The following is a 19,345-nucleotide window of genomic DNA, read 5'->3' as shown; positions in this document are numbered from 1 at the left end:
ATAATAGTTCAAGTCTATCTTTTTAAAATTTTAACACACTTCTACAGGAATTTTGATAAGTTAAATGTCCCTTAATTGTAGATTTATGTTGAAATTGAACGTGCGCGACTTACTAAAACTTTGGCAACTATAAAAGAGCAAAATGGTGATGTGAAAGAGGCAGCCTCCATTTTGCAGGAATTACAGGTAAGTTGCTACATTTGGAAGTTTTAGTATTTTAGCAGTATTTTCTTGTGGCAGTAACATACTTTAGCACCTTATCACTTCCTTCTAAACCACCAAGAGCAAAAGTGAATGTAATGGAATGTGAGGTCATTGTGCAGGTAGAAATTGGGAGATCATAGGCCAGCTAAACTCAACTGATAAGTTATTCTGAAGAAAAGTTCGGATCAACAGATTTGTCGTAATTTTGCCCTATCATCTGAATACTTAAATTCTCTCTAGAACTGAAATAGAAAATATGATTGGTGTGCCATTCACTTGCCTTGGGAATCTGCTGTCAGTCGCTGGCTTCAGTGTCAGGGAGTAGTTGATGGGTGGTGAATTCCTAGGCTAAAAGAGTCCTTAAGGTGAGATAGCCAAGAACTAAGATATCGAAAAACCGTGGATTCTCTCACTAGAAAAATGTATATGAACTATGCTCAACATTTTGCAAATGTTGAGTGAATTTACACTGTCCTTGGAACCCATTAGGGCTCCTCAGTGAGTTAAATTTATTATTCTGGTTTGAAATCGTGTACTTTATCCATTCTAGCTGCAGGAAGGGAAAGCAATAACATTACTAGGAAGGTCTTATGTGCTACACATTGTTTATTTTTTTCCCCAAAAAATTATCTCTTTTGATATGTAGGTTTCTTATTTAATGTTCCCACACAACACTTTTATCCCCATTTTTCAGCCAATGAAACTGAGACTCAAAGGAGTCAAGTAACTTGCCTGAGGTTGTTGCTAACAGATGGGGATTCCTAATGCTTCTGTTTGTCTTGATCCTAGTTTCATTTTTATTAGAAGATATTAGTTTTAGAGCAGCTTTAGGTTCACAGCTGAAGTGAGTGGAAAGTACAGAGTTCCCATATAGCCTCTGTCTTTGAATTCCCCTTCAGAGTGGTACATCTGTTATAGTGAACCTACACTGACATATCAGCACCCCAAATCCATATTGTACATTACGGTTTGCTGTTGGCAAAAAAGTTTTCTGAGGGGTTTTTTGTTTTGTTTTCAATATTTTATTTATTTGAGAGGCAGACAGAGGGAGAGAGAGAGAAAGGTCTTCCATCTGGTGGTTCACTACCCAAATGGCTGCCACGGCCAGGACTGGGCCAATCTGAAGCCAAGAACAACTTCTGAGTCTCCCACATGGGTACAGGGGCCCAAGCACTTGAGCCATCTTCCACTACTTTTCTAGGCCATAGGCAGGGAGCTGGATTGGAAGAGGAGCAGCCAGGACTTGAACTGGTGCCCGTATGGGATGCCGCCACCGGTGGCAGAGGCTTAACCCACTATGCCATGGCAGTGGGCTCACTCTCTGGATTTTGACAAGTGTACAATGTCATGTGTCATCCTCCATTGTGGTATCATAGAGAATAGTTTCATTGCCCTGAAAGTCCTCTGCTCTGCCTAAACATCTCTCCCTCCTCCTAACCCTGGTGACCACTGTTCTTTTCACTGCCTCCACTTTTACCTCCAAATAATGTGGTTTTTAAGATTTTTTTATTTGAAAGGCAGATTGAGATCCTCCATCCACTGGTTCACTCCTCAAAAGCCCACAACAAGCAGGGCAGGTCCAGGCCAAAACCAGGAACCAGGATCTCAAGGCAGATTTCCCACATGGGTGGCAAGGACCCAGTGCTGCCTCTTGGGGCATTAGCAGGAAGCTGGAGTTGGGAACAGTTAGGACTTGAGGCTGGGTGCTCTGGTAGGAGGTGTGGGCACGTGTGTCCAAAGTGCGTCTTAGCTGCAGGTCCGCATGCCTACCTCTGTTTTGTAGCCAGGTGGATTATTTGCCTCATGATTCAACATCCCCTGTGAGATGATCTTGTCCCCCCTCCCATCAAGCTCTGGATCATGTGAGCTTTACAGGAGGAGTGCATGGGAGCCTGTGACAGGGAGCATAGGGCTGCCGTCAGCATGGTTTAGACTCTAGAAAACTGTGGGATCGTTGACTTCATTTCTTTAACAAGTAAGTGCCAAGAAAAAAAGATAAGAAATATATTTCCCAGGGGCCAGTGCTGTGGCGTAGCAGGTAAAGCTGCCGCCTGCAGTGCCAACATCCCATATGGGCACCAGTTCGAGTCCCAGCTGCTCTACTTCCAATCCCACTCTCTGCTATGGCCTGAGAAAGCAGTGGAAGATGGTGCAAGTCCTTGGGCCCCTGTACCTGCATGGGAGGCCCAGAAGAAGCTCCTGGCCCCTGGCTTTGGCCATTGCGGCCAGTTCGGGGGTGAACCGTCAGATGGAAGACCTCTCTCTCTTTCTGCCTCTCCTTCTCTCTCTCTCTCTAACTCTGACTTTTAAATAAATAAATAAATCTTATTAAAAAAAAATAAATCTATTTCCCAGTCACACAGTCTGGGCCTTTTTTGGATTCTAACTTGATTAGAAACCAACCTGAGAGGCAGACATTTGGTCTGGTGGTTAAGGTACCGGATACCTGTATCCCACATGTGCGCCCAATTTTGAGTCCCATCTCCACTCCCAGTTCCAGCTTCCTGCTACCCACATGGGAGACCCAGATTGAGTCCTCACTTCTAGCCTTGGTCTGGCCTTTGGGGACCAGTGGGTGAGAGATTTCTGTCTCTCTGCCTTTAAAAATGATAAAATAAATAACATTTTATAAAACTTAAGTGACAGGGCTAGTGCTGTGGCAAAGTGGATTAAGCCGTTGTCTACAGTGCCAGCATCTCATATGGGCACTAGTTTGAGTCTCAGCTGCCCCACTTCTGATCTAGCTCTCTGATAATGCTCCTGGGAAAGCAGCAGAGGATGGCCCAGGTTCTTGGGCCCCTGCACTCACGTGGGAGACCCGGATGAAGCTCCTGCCTCCTAGCTTCAGCTTTGTCCATCCCTGGCCATTGCAGCCATTTGAGGAGTGAAGCAGCAGATGGAAGATTCTCTCTTTGGCTCTGCCTCTCTCTCTAACTGACTTCCAAATGAATTAATTTTTTAAAAAACACTAAATGAGGCCGGCGCCGCGGCTCACTAGGCTAATCCTCCACCTTGCGGCGCCGGCACACCGGGTTCTAGTCCCGGCCGGGGCACCGATCCTGTCCCGGTTGCCCCTCTTCCAGGCCAGCTCTCTGCTGTGGCCAGGGAGTGCAGTGGAGGATGGCCCAAGTCCTTGGGCCCTGCACCCCATGGGAGACCAGGATAAACCCCTGGCTCCTGCCATCGGATCAGCGCGGTGCGCCGGCCGCAGCGCGCTACCGCGGCGGCCATTGGAGGGTGAACCAACGGCAAAAAGGAAGACCTTTCTCTCTGTCTCTCTCTCACTGTCCACTCTGCCTGTCAAAAAAAAAAAACAAACACTAAATGAGATTATTGGATACTGACCACGTATTTGGTGATATAAGGAACCTTTAGCTATGATTTTCTTCACAGTTTATCTTTCTTACCTTAGATAAGAATATTTATATATAATATGTTATATGAGATTTGATTCACATTACTTGATACGTAAAGAGTAGATGAAGATGTATCAGTGAAACATTGATGTTCATTATTTTTGTAAGTTTTCTTAATAAAAAAGTATAAAGAAGGTGAAATAAAAATATTTTCAGGCCAAAATAATGGATGGCTGCTGCCTTCATTCCACTTTGTAAGTTTGGTGTCCTGGATTTTGTGAATTCATTTATAATATAAGCAAATGTATTATAACATTTTTAAAAGTATCTATGTAATTTTCTAGGATTGATACAACTTTGCATTCCACAACCGTTACTAGTCCTATTAGCCTTTTTAACTGACTTCGAAAAGACCAATGCCTTGCTTTTATATAATGGTTTCAACTACTTTTTTATATTTAAAGTTATAATTTTCTCATTAGCTATTAGGAAAATGCAGATGTACCACTACATATCTATTAGAATGGCTAGTAATTTTTAAAATCCTAACTGGGTCTGCAGCTGGACCACTTATATATTTATTGCTGGTGGGAATGCAGAGTGGTTCAGCCACTCTGGAAAACCGTTTGGGAGTTTCTTATAAAGTTAAACATGCACTTATCTTGTGGCCCAGCAGTTCACTGAATATTTACCTATGAGAAATAAAAATTTAATAGTCACACAAAACCTGCCCTCTGATGTAAGGGTGACTTTGTTTGTAATAACCAAAGCAGAATCCGCCCAGGTTCCTTCAGCAGGTGAGTGGCTAAGCTGTGGTTTTCTGTACAGTGGAGTACTGCCAAGCAATAAAACAGAACAAACTACTGATACACACCACTTGAATGAATCTTATACTTCAAGGCCTTATGCGGGTGAATAAAGACAATTTCAGAAGATTGCATACTATATTTGATATTCTTGAAAAGACAAATCTGTAGTGGCAAAGATCACTGGTTGTGAGGGCTTGCGAGTGAGGGGGTGTGTGCCTAAAGGAAGGTGCACGAGGGGCTTAAGTGGTACAGAACTGTTCTGTATCTTCATTGTCATGGTGGTCATACTAATCACTGTGTTAAAATTCTTAGAACTTCCCCAAAAGGGAAAAACCCATTTTACTGCATAATTTCTTAAATTATAATCTCCTAGAGGTAGCTAGCTTTCTATGTAATCAGCATTCCCTTTATACCTGATGGGTCTTAGATTTCAAGGGTGAATATTTACTATATGTTTAGTTCTGTTGCAATTCATGCAAATTGCTAAGTATTATCAACTTGCTAGGTGGAAACTTATGGGTCAATGGAAAAGAAAGAGCGAGTGGAATTTATTTTGGAGCAGATGAGGCTCTGCCTAGCTGTGAAGGATTACATTCGGACACAAATCATCAGCAAGAAAATTAACACCAAATTTTTCCAGGAAGAAAATACAGAGGTAAGCTTATCTCAGCCTACATGATTGCTTTTAAAGTATTTGAATAAAACCTGTGAACCCCAATTGATTTTGTCAACTTTTTTTCAGAAATTAAAATTGAAATACTATAACTTAATGATTCAGCTGGATCAACATGAGGGATCCTATCTGTCTATTTGTAAGCACTATAGAGCCATCTATGATACTCCCTGTATACAGGCAGAAAGTGAAAAGTGGCAGCAGGTAAGAGGAGACTTAAAATTGATACACTTATTAGGAAAAACTTGCTTTTTAAAATTCTCATTCTATTTATTTTGAGAGGTAAAGAGAGATACAAAACAGCCATCCATTGGTTCATTCCACATGTGCCCACAGTAGCCAGAAATAGACCAGGCCAAAGCCAGGAACTAGGAACTGAATCCAGGTCTTTCACCTGGGTGTCAGGGACTCAACTACTTGAGCTAAGACTGAAAACCAGGCACTCCAGTGTGGTTTGAAGATGTCCCACCTAGCAGCATAAGCCCCTGGTTCGAACACCTGTCCCAGAACTTAAACTTTTAATTTACTTTCAGCCATTTTAACTGCGAACATTAGGTGCAGTTGGTGTGGTATGGCTTTCCATTTATCATGTTGGTACTTAATACATCTTTGTGAATTAAGACTAATAGGGCTGGCCGGCGCCGCGGCTCAATAGGCTAATCCTCCGCCTTGCGGCACCGGCACACCAGGTTCTAGTCCCGGTCTGGGCGCCGGATTCTGTCCTGGTTGCCCCTCTTCCAGTCCAGCTCTCTGCTGTGCCCCAGGAAGGCAGTGGAGGATGGTCCAAGTGCTTGGGCCCTGCACCCGCATGGGAGACCAGGAGAAACACCTGGCTCCTGCCTTCGGATCAGCCCAGTGCGCTGGCCGCAGTGCACTGGCCGCGGCGGCCATTGGAGGGTGAACCAGCGGCATAAAGGAAGACCTTTCTCTCTGTCTCTCTCACTATCCACTCTGTCAAAAAAAAAAAAAAGAAGAAGAAAAAAGACTAATTGGGTAATAGTTTAAATTGTATGTCATTTTTTATTTATTTTTTTTGTTTTCATTATTTGAAAGATTTTCCTTCTGCTGGTTCACCTCCCCCACGCCCCGGCCCCAGATGCCTGCGATAGTCAGGGCTGGGCCAGACTGAAGCCAACAGCCCTGAATTCAATCCAGATCTCCCATATGGGTGGCAGAAATCCAAATACTTGAGTCATAATTTGCTGCCACCCATGGTGCATGTTAGCAAACAGCTAAAACTGAGGCATAGGACTGAGACTTGATCCCAGGTCATGTGGGATGAGACCCCGTTGTCCCAAGCAGCATATTTTGTTGTTGTTGTTGTTGTTCTAAAGATTTATTTATTTACTGGAGAGGCAGAGCTACAGAGAGGGAGAGACAGAAAGGTTTTCCATCTGCTGGTTCACTTCCCAAATGGCTGCAACAGCAGGAACTGGGCCAATCAGAAGCCTCGAACCAGGAGCCAGGAGCCTCTTCCCGGTCTTCCACATGGGTGCAGAGGCCTAAGCACTTGGGCCATCTTCTACTGCTTTCCCAGGCTGTCAGCAGGGAGGTAGATGGAACGTGGAGCAGCTGGGACTCAAACCAGCACCCAAATGGGATGCCAGTGCTGCAGGTGGATGCTTAACATATTACGCACAGCGCCAGCCTCCCAAGCAGCATGATAGCCACCATGCCAAATGCCTGCCCCTGTGTATCACTCTGCTTTTGTTTTTTGTTTTTTCTTTCTTTTTTTTTTTTCTTCTTATTTTCAGATTTAAATGGGTAGCAAGGGCCCAAGCAATCAGGCCATCTTCCTCTTCTTTCCCAGGTGCAGTAGCAGGGAGCTGGATTAAAAATGAAGCAGCAGGCACTCAAACTGGTGCTCATGAGATGATGGCGTTGCAGGTGGTGGCTTAACCTGGTGTACTGTAATGCCGGCCCCTGTGTATGTCACTTCTGATGAAATGCAGGCCTGTTGCTTAAAATACGGACAGCAGGGCACAGGCGTTCAGCCTAGGGGTTGAGACATGTTTTTATCAGGGTGCCTGGCTCCATCTTCCCACTAATGCAGACCCTGGGAGGCAGCAGTGATGGCTCAAGTAATTGCATTCCTGCCACCCAAGTGGGAGAGTGAATTAAGTTCCGGGCTCCCAGCTTCAGCCCAGGCTAGTCCGAGCTGTTGCAAGCATTTAGAGAATGAACCACTGGATGGGAGCTCTCTTATCAGCATCTCAAATCATAATAAAAATACGCAGCAGGTCACCTGCTAACAAAATTTACAGATAAAGATCCAGCACTGTTTTGGAAAGTTATTTTACAAAAGCTATTTTAATGAGCTTGTATATATATTCCACATTTATGCTGCTGTTATAAGAACTTTTTCTTTATATATTTGTTAAAAATGAATGTCAGGGCCGGCTCCGTGGCACAGTAGGTTAATCCTCCGCCTGTGGCACCGGCATCCCATATGGGTGCCAGTTCTAGTCCTGGGCTGCTCCTCTTCCAATCCAGCTCTCTGCTAAGCTGGCCTGAGAAAGCAGTGGAGGGTGGCCCACGTGCTAGGGCCCCTGCACCCACATGGGAGACCGGGAGGAAGCACCTGGCTCCTGGCTTCAGATCGGCACAGCTCCAGCCATTGTGACCATCTAGGGAGTGAACCAACGGAAGGAAGACCTTTTTGTCTCTCCCTCTCACTGTCTGTAACTCTACCTCCCAAATAAAATCTTAAAAAAAAAAAAAAAGTGAATGTCAAGAAAAATATCAGCTGAAGTAGTAATTGAAAGTAACAAAGGTTTATTATAATGGTTTTATAATAAATAATAAAAACTAAATATTACAGAAAGACTCTGAGAGGGGCTGGTGCTGTGGCACAGCAGGTTAAGTTGCCACCTGCAGTGCTGGCATCCCATATGGGCACTGGGTCGATTCTTGGCTGCTCTGCTTCCAATCCAGCTCCCACTAATGTGGCCTGGGAAAGCAGTAGAAGATGGCCCAAATGCTTGGGCCCCGGACCCACATGGGAGACCCGGAAGAAGCTCCTGGATTCTGGCTTCTGCCTGGCCCAGCCCTGGCCATTGTGGCTGTCTGGGGAGTGAACCAGCAGATGGAAGACCTCTCTCTATCTCCTCTCTTTCTGTAACTCTGCCTTTCAAATAAATAAATAAATCTTTAAAAAAAAAAAAAGAAAGAAAGAGACATTGTGAGAAGGGCAGCCTGGTAAGACTTTTCCACCCTAAGACAAACACAAGATGACTGATGGAGTTCCTGCAGTTTTTCAGTTCTTGCCAAATTGCCATTATGTTTCCCTTGCAAATAACCTGTTGTGTTGTATAACTTTTTTAGGCCCTGAAAAGTGTTGTTCTCTATGTTATCCTGGCTCCTTTTGACAACGAACAGTCAGATTTGGTTCACCGAATAAGTGGTGATAAGAAGTTAGAAGAAATTCCCAAATACAAGTAAGCATTTCTATAATTAGCGTAGTGTTTCTCACTAAAAACATTTCAAAGAAAAATCGGTTCACCTAGATGAATATTCCTTAATTGGTCACTGATAGATTATATTATAGAATAAGAGGGATAATACAAGCAGTAACATGTCCTTTAGCATTGCATTAGACATTAATATATGACTGTTGCAGTCATTTGGGGAGTGAACCAGTGCATGGAAGATCTCTCTCTTCCTCTCTCTGTAACTCTGCCTTTCAAATAAAATAAATATTAAAAAAAATAATAATAACACATTTTGTTTTTCAAGAAGTTTTATATCAGCCCACATCCACAGTTTTTAGTTAGTTAACCATTTTATAAAGTATTGTCATTAGTGGGGACTTTGATTTTGTGTTTCATTAGTGTGTTCACAGTTATTTCAGAGACTGACAAATGAAGTGCAGGAGAGCAGAGTGCTGAGCTGTGGAATGCTGTATTCAGAATTTCTGTGGGAACCTGGTAGTAAAGTTGGGAAAATATGTCGTAAGCAAATTGTGTCCTGTTCCACTCAATAAAAATGTATAAAAGCAGTCTTTTGATTTTTTTATTATATATTTGAAATATTAAGTTTTGTACACTTTACAGGGATCTCTTAAAGCTTTTTACCACAATGGAGCTGATGCGCTGGTCCACACTTGTTGAGGACTATGGTGTGGAATTAAGGAAGGGGTCCCTGGAGAGTCCAGCCACTGACGTCTTTGGTTCTACAGAGGAAGGGGAAAAAAGATGGAACGACTTGAAGAACAGAGTTGTTGAACATGTAAGAATTTGTGATGGGATGATTTTTATTTTAGCCTTTAATTAGTAAATTTGCTTTTTAGAATTATCTTAAAATTAGGCTGGCGCCACGGCTCACTGGGCTAATCCTCCGCCTTGCGGCGCCGGCACACCGGGTTCTAGTCCCGGTCGGGGCGCCGGATTCTGTCCCGGTTGCCCCTCTTCCAGGCCAGCTCTCTGTCTCTCTCACTGTCCACTCTGCCTGTAAAAAAAAAAAAAAAAAAAAAAAAATTAAATTTTGGCAAGTTCGAGCATGATGGTATTTTTCAACTTTCATGATCAAATGTTACTTTTATTTGTTAATGTCTTTAATACTTTAGGATATTTTTTGTATACACAGTGTAATAGTGATATAAATTGGTTGTTCAAATGTTTCTGTTGCCCAAAGCATTTCCGTTTATCTCATTCATTTACCTTTTTTTCTCCTATTTTTGGCTTTTCAGAAAAAGTAACTGTTGTATCATGTGTCATTTTGAGAGAGGACCTCTCAATCCAGAATCTTAACAGTTTATAAACCTGATTTCCCAAGAGCTGGACAAGGGGAGTTGTTCTTCCTGATACTTGCTTGTCTAGGAAGTGCAAAAGCCCATAAACCTGCACTTTGCTCTTGGTAGCACACAGATTGGATTATGTGACTCTTCATTCATTCCTATAAGAGACATTCATCGTGAGGTACACGATGTACACTGTACAAAGTCCTGGCACATGGGATAATGAGACATGGTCTCTTCAAGACACTGGAAAGAGGACAGGTGTTTGGTCCCATGGTTGAGACTTCTGTGTGCCTTTCTGGAGTTCCTGGCTTCAGTACCCAGCTCCAGCTCCTGACTCCTAGCTTTTGGCTAATGTGGACCTGGGGAGGCAGTTGCGATGACTCCAGTAATTTTAAGCTTAAATGATAAAAGTTTTCTTTCCAGCCACATGGAAACCCAGCAGATGGGAGTGACGTATCTGCCTCTCATGTAAAATTTTTTAAAATGAGCTTAAAAATCACAGGGAAAGATGTGTTTACGAATAAAAAGTAATAAACATAAGTATATAAAGAGTAGAGTGGGACATAGGGAGAAAGTTGATGGATTCCCCCGGAATGATTGAGGTGAAATTTGTAAGAAGAGTGTGAGGTTATCTTGCAGGCAGGAGGGCAGTGACAGCATTCACGTAGGCAGAGGGTATGGTCTGAGCAGAGGCATAGAGGCACAGCCACTAGAGGAACTTAGAGAGCTAAACACGAAGAAAAAAGTTGGAGCTGAAGAAAGGATCTGAATCGGAAGAAATTTTATATACCCCATTAATGATAACTTTTTTATACAGATTTATTTATTTATTTGAAAGTCAAAGCTACAAAGAAAGAGAGGGATGGAGAGATAGAGATTTTCCATCTGCTGGTTCATTCCCTACATGGCTGCTATAGCCAGGTCTGAGCCAGGCAGAAGCCATGAGACAGAAGCTTCTTGCGGGTCTCCCACGTGGGTGGCAGGGACCCAATAATTAGGCTACTTCTGCTGCTTTTCCCAGGCTATAACAGGGAGCTGGACCAGAAGGGGAGCAGCTGGGACATGAACTGATGCCCATAGGGGATGCCAGCATCACAGGTGGCTTTGCCTGCTATGCCACAGTACCAGCCCCCTGTAAGTGAACACTTTTAAGAGGATACTGCCGGCCGGCGCTGCGGCTCAATAGGCTAATCCTCCGCCTTGCGGCGCCGGCACACCAGGTTCTAGTCCCGGTCGGTGCGCCGGATTCTGTCCTGGTTGCCCCTCTTCCAGGCCAGCTCTCTGCTGTGGCCAGGGAGTGCAGTGGAGGATGGTCCAAGTGCTTGGGCCCTGCACCCCATGGGAGACCAGGAGAAGCACCTGGCTCCTGCCTTTGGATCAGCGCGGTGCGCCGGCCGCAGCGCGCCGGCCGTGGCAGCCACTGGAGGGTGAACCAACAGCAAAAGGAAGACCTTTCTCTCTGTCTCTCTCTCTGACTGTCCACTCTGCCTGTCAAAAAAAAAAAAAAAAAAAAAAAAAAAGAGGCTACTGCCCAGACTGGTGTTTCATAGCCTCCTGAATGTAGAGTCTGGATTTGAAAGTCTGTAGAAGGCTGGAGATAAAGACTGCTTCATTGTCATAAGGCAGAGGCTGAGGGATTGAAAAATGAGTCCACGGAATGAATGAAGGAAAGAAACTGCAGCCTGTAGTCAGTGATTGGACTTAGAGGCTGAAGGAGGAGGAGTGTAGAGCCCTTGGCTGCTCTCTGAGAGGTGGGTGTTGCCAGGGCCTTGGTCGTGGCGGGCGGGGGTGCAGCTTTTTCAAAGTCCATTTTCTCCTTACTGTTCTCTGGTTTTCCTTGTGAGTGCCGGTGTTTTGTTGATGACATTAAGAATAGTAAAGGGGACAGCGTCCTTTCCAGCAAAAATTAGGAAATGTAATTTTAAGTCACCTTTAGCTGGTTGGGATAATGGTAAAATAAGTATTTGGGGATGGTCTCCAATTTTTTAAATTTTAGCCTTTAACACATTAGTGTAATAATTAGAAAAGCTTAACTTCAGATTATTAGATTTAGAAAAACTACTCAATTATAGTTGTAAGTTTTAAACCACTAATTTAGTTAAAACAAGCATATATTTTGACTTTATTTTTGAAAAGCAAGGAGAGAGACAGAATTTGTCCATCTGCTGGTTAGCACCCTAAATGCCTCCAACAGCCAAGAGACAAGAACTCAATCTGGGTCCCCACGTGAGTGGCAGGGACCTAGGTACCTGAGCCGTCACCTGCGGCCGCTGGAAGCTGGGATCAGAAGTGCAGGCACTACTCCAGTCCAAGGGCAGTAGAATGGGATGCAGGCATCCCAAGTCTTAACCTCTGTGCCACATGCCTGCGCCCTTGACTGGATGTCTAAAGTGTGGGCTGGCGTTGTGCACAGCAGGTAAAGTTGCCACCTATGGGCATCCCATATGGGCACCAGTTTGAGTCCTGGCTGCCCCACTTCCAATCCAGTTCCCTGCTAATGCACCTGGGAAAGCAGCGGAAGATGGCCCATGTACTTGGGCCCCTGCACCCACCTGGGAGACCTGGATGGATTCCAGGCTCTTGGTTTCAGCCTGGCCCAGCCCTGGCCATTGTGGCCATTTGGGGAGTGAACCAGCAGATGGAAGGTAACTTATCTCTCTCTGTCCCTCCCCTCCCCTCTGTAACTCTACCTTTCAAACAACAGAAAAAAAAGAAGAGTTGTGTGAGGTATTCATAGTGAATCACTCTGAACAACCACACAAACAAACATCTCAGCGTTTGGTTTTGTTATTGAAGTTGAGAAAAGCGTAGAAAAGTGAGGGACCTTGGATGGACGGGCTTTCAGCCTTACTGACAGCTGTGTCCTCTGCCCTCTGTCCTCTCCCCAGAATATTAGAATAATGGCCAAGTACTATACGCGGATAACAATGAAGAGGATGGCGCAGCTTCTGGATCTGTCCGTTGACGTAAGTAGGACGCATCATTGTCAGAGTTGTTAGCCATTCATTTTGAGTATCCATCAACTTAGAAAAATAGAGAAAATACATCTTGTTTAATCAAATTGTAAGTATCTTGAGTACCAAAAATGGCCTAAATACTGAGTTTATGGTTACATTACTATTACTTAGACTAGTTGGACACTTAAATGTTAGTTCTCTGTAGATTAATTTGGAGTCCAGAACATGACTAAGATACGAGAGGAGGGCGTGCCAGCAGCCCACCTGGTGCCAGTGCTTGCTGGAAGAGTGCTGCACTCGGCGTGCATTTCGGGGTGACAGAATGGACACAGACAGGGAGATGGGAGTTGGCTGAGAGTGGCCTGAAGGCCATCTATGGCCCCTGAAGGAGCTGTGACAGTTCCGCTCAGAGAGGAAGACCTGTGGAACGGTCGCTCACGCTGGAAGCTCCGTCCCTGCTTAGCTCGCTGGCTTTTCTCTGGAGGAGGGACCCGGAGTCCTGGGAGCAGGGAGGTTGCCCTGGGGCTGTGTCCTTGCCAGGGGCCAGAGCAGAGATTCCAGCCCACGGCCCCTGTGCCATGACGTCTTCGAAAGCAGAGTAGAGCAGCTGATTGCTGGCTGCCTTGAGCACAGGCTGCTGTTCCACAGGACCGGCACTTGCAAGGTCGCAGGAGGCAGGTTTGGAGGCAGCCCTGCCTCATCCCGGGGCTGTGGTAGAGGGGCGTTATTACCAGAAGTCCGTGGTTCTGACAGTGAGCGATGAGTGTACCCCTGCGTGGTCTTGCACTCTTGGCTGAAGTGTGCAAGATGCTCTCCATCAGCTCTGTTTGTTGTCTGTAATTATCCTGCCTTAATCCGTGTCTCTCTTGCAGGAATCGGAGGCCTTTCTCTCAAATCTGGTGGTTAACAAGACCATCTTTGCTAAAGTAGACAGATTGGCAGGAATTATCAACTTCCAGAGACCCAAGGATCCCAATAACTTATTAAATGACTGGTCTCAGAAACTGAACTCACTGATGTCTCTGGTTAACAAAACGACACACCTTATAGCCAAAGAGGAGATGATACATAATCTACAATAAGGGCCTTACTGCTTTAAGAAAAGAGTTAAAATCGGAAGTCATTAAAAAAAAAAGACTGTTACCCTGGTGTATATGTTGTGTTTTTCGTTTTCTTAGCTCCTTTGTCTAAAATTTTGAAATAGTAAATATGTTTGAGGCTAACTTTTGAGTTTGCAATTGGTGCAAAAACGTGCCACATTTCTGTTGACTAAGCACATAAAATCTGTTATAACTTACCCAAATATGTTTTTATATCACTTGAAGACTTTTTAGCTATTATTTGTTTTCATTGAACTAACAACCATAGTAAAAATAAAAGCAGTATATGCACATTTACTTTCTATAGTTACCTTTGTTTCTAGACATTTTGTGTGGTAATGATTTAACAGGTGTTTTTAAAGTAAATTCTGTTGTACAGCTACCAATCATTTCATAGAATTAAAAATCAACAGAATATTTGAGAGCATTGGGATAGAATTGTGGTTTGTGAAGGAGCTGATACTGTGGCCGAGGCTTCTGGGCTGAATGTGTTCCCCCTCCCCACCACTGTCTGGTGGGCTGTAGACCTAGTGTTGTTGTTTCTTGGTTTGTTTTTTTGTTGTTGTTGTTGTTTTTTGGAAGATTTATTGATTTATTTGAGAGGCAGAGTTACAGAGAGGCAGAGGCAGACAGAGAGAGAAGTCCTCCATCCGCTGGTTCACTCCCCAGATGGCCGCAACAGCCAGAGCTGCAGCAGTCCGAAGCCAGGAGCCAGGAGCTTCTTCTGGGTCTCTCACATGGGTGCAGGGGCCCAAGCACTTGGGCCATCTTCCACTGCTTTCCCAGGCCATGGCCGAGAGCTGGATCGGAAGTGGAGCAGCCAGGACTCGAACTGGCGCTCATATGGGATGCCGGCACTGCAGGCAGCAGTTTCACCTGCTGCGCCACAGCGCCGGCCCCTTCTTGTATTTTTTAAGTCATATTTCTGTCCGTGACAGTGGCTTGATTGCAGTCCCCACGCCCTTGACTTGGTGAGTTACTGACCAAGGTTGAGTATCTGGGTGTGAACACAGCTGTTTGGTGTGAATCCTCTATACAGGAGTAGGCACTGTATTTGAGGATGGGGGGGTGCTCTTTCTCCCTCATCTTTTGTGGTGTGAGTTTACATTTAACACACAAAAGTGTTCTTCTAAGGCTCCTATGTGACTTTAGCTTACTCAGAATTGATTACATCGTGAATGTTCCAAGTTTGTTATCTTGAGATCTTTAGTTCCATTATTTGAATGCTGCATAACATAATTTGTTTAATGCTTAAAAATGACAAAAAAAAAAAGACTTCAGGCCACCCTCACAGTAAATTATTTAGTCTTCAGTTTTTTTCAGATTTTAAAACATCTGCAATCAATTAGTGCAAGCAAATTTTAGAAGTGTTTTTTAATTTGATTTATTCCAGAGAAAATAGAAAAGTGAAATAATGTCATTTAAAAGATGTATAAATGAAGAAAGTGTGAGGTCTACTTTTGAAAAAACCCAAATGAAGAGAAACTAAGCATTCCAGAAACACCATTTCTCATAATTAGTTTTCCACTTAATAGTCACTAAATTGTCCTGTTTCATGATCCCAGGGCTGGAGACAATTGCAGGAGCTCTGCAATACTTGTGCTCAGAGCCACTGTGAATAATGACCCATAATACTGAATAATCTAATTGTTTCTCTGGGAGTCACATTAATAAAATCAACATCTGCTATCACTTATCCCTTACAAACTAACGAAAAATATGGCAAGTTTAGAAATATTAGAAGTTCACCCTAGCATAAGAATGTGCTTTTAATTTTCTTTTGAATGAAAAGGATAGAAAATAAAATCATTGTGCATTAATTTATAAGTAAAGTTGAAGCTACTTTGAATACCTTCTCATTAACTTCATCTTTCTAGGGACTTGTCACCTTCGGGCTTGCCAGCCCTGCACAGTTTGGCCAGATACGTTGCTGTAGGTATCAGGTGCTCCTCCCTGGTCGTTAGTTCACATGCACACACTCCTGTCTTTCCACATTATGATTGGTGCCATTTGTAACTGTGTCCCAGGGACCACGTCTCACTTGGCTTGACCCCAGCGTGTGTGTGTGTGTGTGTGTGAAGATAGATTATTTATTTGAAAGTCAGAGTCACGGAGATAGGGAGACAGATCTTCCATCTACTGGTTTACCCCCCAGATGGCTGAAATGGCCAGAGCTGGACCAGACTGAAGCCAGGAGCCCAGGGCTTCTTCCAGGACTCCCATGTAACTGGTAGGGGTCCCAATACTTAAGATGTTCAGCCATCTTCTACCGCTTTGCCCTGGCCCATTAGCAGGCCTAATAGGAGTGGAACAGTTGAGACACGAACTGGCACCCATATGGGGTACCAGCTGCATGGGTGGCAGCTTTACCTGCTTGTTTTTCTGTCAAATAGTAATTAAGCAAATATACATATGATTTACCAGGTTCTTTGCTTGATGTTACCAAAAACATGTTAGCAGCCGGCACCGCGGCTCATTAGGCTAGTCCTCCGCCTGCGGTGCTGGCACACTGGGTTCTAGTCCCGGTCGGGGCGCCGGATTCTTTCCTGGTTGCCCCCCTTCCAGGCCAGCTCTCTGCTATGGCCTGGGAGTGCAGTGGAGGATGGCCCAAGTGCTTGGGCCCTGCACCCCATGGGAGACCAGGAGAAGCACCTGGCTCCTGCCTTTGGATCAGCGCGGTGCGCCGGCTGCAGCACACCGGCTGCGGCGGCCATTGGAGGGTGAACCAACGGCGAAAGGAAGACCTTTCTCTCTGTCTCTCTCTCTGTCCACTCTGCCTGTCAAAAAATAAAAAAAATAAAAATAAAAATGTTAGCATAAGGTAGTAAAATATTTGAGATGTTCAGAACCTAAATTAATACTTTTTATGTTAAAGATCTAAAGATGGCATCCATGGAAATGGCAGAAACACATTTTTATTTTTTTTAAAGATTTATGTATTTATTTGAAAGGCAGAGTTACAGAGAGGCAGATAGAGAGGTCTTCCATCCAGTGGTTCACTCCCCAAATTGCCGCAATGGCTGGAGCTGCATCTATCCGAAACCAGGAGCCAGGAGCTTCTTCTGGATCTCCCACGTGGGTACAGGGGCCAAAGGACTTGGGCCATCTTCTACTGCTTTCCCAGGCCATAGCAGAGAGCTGGATCAGAAGAGGAGCAGCCGGGACTTGAACCGGTACCCATATGGGATACCTGCACAGCAAGTGGCAGCTTTACCGGCCACACCACAGGGCCAGCCCCAAAACACTTTGTTTTAAATATGGAGGAAAATAATACTTAAGTCATTATCATTAGTGTTTTGAGCAGCAGGAGAGATGATGAACCACTGTTTTTTAAAACTAAAATAACACCCTGTATATCTGTATAATTTATTCTTGCTTAGTCTGTTTCTATAATTATCCTCAATTTCTATTATTGAATCATTGGAAAACTCATCCTTAAAATTCATACAATTCGGGGCCGGCGCCGTGGCTCACTTGGTTAATCCTCCGCCTGTGGCGCCAGCATCCCATATGGGCGCCGGGTTCTAGTCCCGGTTGCTCCTCTTCCAGTCCAGCTCTCTGCTGTGGCCCGGGAGTGCAGTGGAGGATGGTCCAAGTGCTTGGGCCCTGCACCCACATGGGAGACCAGAGAGAGGCACCTGGCTCCTGGCTTCGGATCGGTGCAGCACTGGCTGTAGCGGCCATTTGGGGGGTGAACCAACGGAAGGAAGACCTTCCTCTCTGTCTGTCTCTCTCACTGTCTAACTCTGCCTGTTAAAAAAAGAAAAAAAAAAAAAAAACCTATTATCTAAAAAAATAAATAAAAATATATAAAATAAAGTTCATACAATTCCATTCTAGCAATTATTAAATGTATAATGAAAGTACATATTCAGTTGTATTCAGCTGCTGGATTAGCAGCAATAAAAACACTGATGTGTGGGTTTTTAAGAAAACCTGGGGGGCTGCCCTGTGGTGAATAGGCTAAGCCACCTCCTGCGGTGCTGTTATCCCAGGTGGGCCCTGGTTCAATTCTGTAACTCAAATAAAATAAGTCTTTTAAAAAAAAAAAAATAGTAAACCTGGGAACAAACTCAGAGGTGAGTTACATGTTTAAAACCAAAAGCCACAGCTAAAAGTTTTTATCTTTCCAAAGCCATCTATCTCTTTAAGCCTGTTTGGTTGCTACTGTTTTGTTTTTAATTAAGACTGTTTTTTGAGCACAATTTTAGGTTCACAGCAAAACTGGGTGTAAGGTCCAGAGTTGGCACACGTTCCTGTGCACGCTCTCCCATCATCAACGCCTCCACGGAGCGTTGGGGGGGTGAGCACGGCAGAGCGAGCACAGCACATCCTTGTCACCCCGAGGGCACAGCTTACATCAGAGTTCATTTTGGTGTGCGTTCTGTGGGCTCAGCCATCTGCCAACACAGGATGACACCGCAGAGCATCAGAACAGTATTTGCACTGCCGCCAAGGTCCTCTGTGCTCTGACTGTTCTTACCTCCCCTCCCCAGTCCCTGGCAACCGTCGGCCCTCGTGCGGTCTCCATAGTTCTGCCTTTTCCAGAACGCCACGTAGCTGGAATCACAGGCCGTAGCCTTTTCACGTTGGCTTTCACTGAGTGACACTGAAGGTTCTCCCTGTCCCTTTTCAAGGCCCAATGGCGCATTTCTTTGTAACACTGGATAATCCGTTGTGTGGATGTGCCACGGGTGATCCATACATCCGCAGGATGTTGGCTGCCTAACAAATGTTGGTGATTACAAATAAAGCTGCTCGAAACCTCTGTGTAGCTTCTTGTGTGGCCATAAGCTTAGTTCTTTTGGATAAAGTTGTTTTGTGAGCAGTAAGAAACCTTTCGCTTTGCACCTTGTTTCAAGGGCCACCGGACTGACACTTGCCCCTGACCTCTGGTTTGTGTATGGTCACTGAGGCCATGCTTTGCTGTGTCCTGTAACCACTGGCTCTCCAACTCGGCACACCTCAGAATAGCTGCAGGGCTTGTCACGATACAGATTACTGGGCTTCACCCCAAAGTTTCTGATGCACTTGCCCTGGGGTGAGGCCCGAGTTTCTTTTTTTTAATTTCTGAGGTGATGCCCAACTCGCTTGGTGCATGGAGCACACTGAGAACCACTCCTCTTGACAAGACTTTGTTGTGACTTTGTGTAACACTAGGAGAGAACTAGTTTTTTAAAATATATTTTTTGGGCCGGCGCTGTGGCACCAGCATCCCATATGGGCACCTGTTCAAGTCCTGGCTGCTCCACTTCCAATCCAGCTCTCTGCTGTGGCCTGGGAAAGCAGTGGAGGATGGCCCAAGTCCTTGGGCCCCCACACCCATGTGTGAGGCCCAGAGGAGGCTCCTGGCTCCTGGCTTCGGATCGGCACAGCTCTGGCCGTTCAGGCTATCTGGAGTGAACCAGAAGAGGAGGATCTCTCTAATTCTGCCTTTCAAGTAAATAATCTTAAAAAAAATTTTTTTTAAATACATACATGTTTTTAGAGAGGCGGCAGACATTTGGT

At 44.7% G+C, this 19,345-nt stretch overlaps 1 protein-coding gene across 1 annotated transcript in view; it reads left to right on the top strand.

The window, feature by feature from the left end:
* The window catches only part of PSMD12 (proteasome 26S subunit, non-ATPase 12), a 28,029-nt gene extending 13,895 nt beyond the window's left edge, over positions 1-14,134 (top strand). Inside the window, exons 5-11 of the mRNA XM_062215510.1 lie at positions 82-186; positions 4,875-5,024; positions 5,112-5,246; positions 8,367-8,479; positions 9,095-9,269; positions 12,669-12,746; positions 13,610-14,134. Coding sequence (XP_062071494.1) covers positions 82-186; positions 4,875-5,024; positions 5,112-5,246; positions 8,367-8,479; positions 9,095-9,269; positions 12,669-12,746; positions 13,610-13,819 — 966 coding nt within the window. The 3' untranslated portion in view covers positions 13,820-14,134. The remainder of the gene's footprint in view (positions 1-81; positions 187-4,874; positions 5,025-5,111; positions 5,247-8,366; positions 8,480-9,094; positions 9,270-12,668; positions 12,747-13,609) is intronic.
* The last annotated feature ends 5,211 nt before the right edge of the window (positions 14,135-19,345 follow it).

This window comes from Lepus europaeus, chromosome 18 (genome assembly GCF_033115175.1).
Source record: "Lepus europaeus isolate LE1 chromosome 18, mLepTim1.pri, whole genome shotgun sequence".
Taxonomy (NCBI): Eukaryota; Metazoa; Chordata; class Mammalia; order Lagomorpha; family Leporidae; genus Lepus; species Lepus europaeus.
This window is presented reverse-complemented; position numbering and strand designations above follow the sequence as displayed.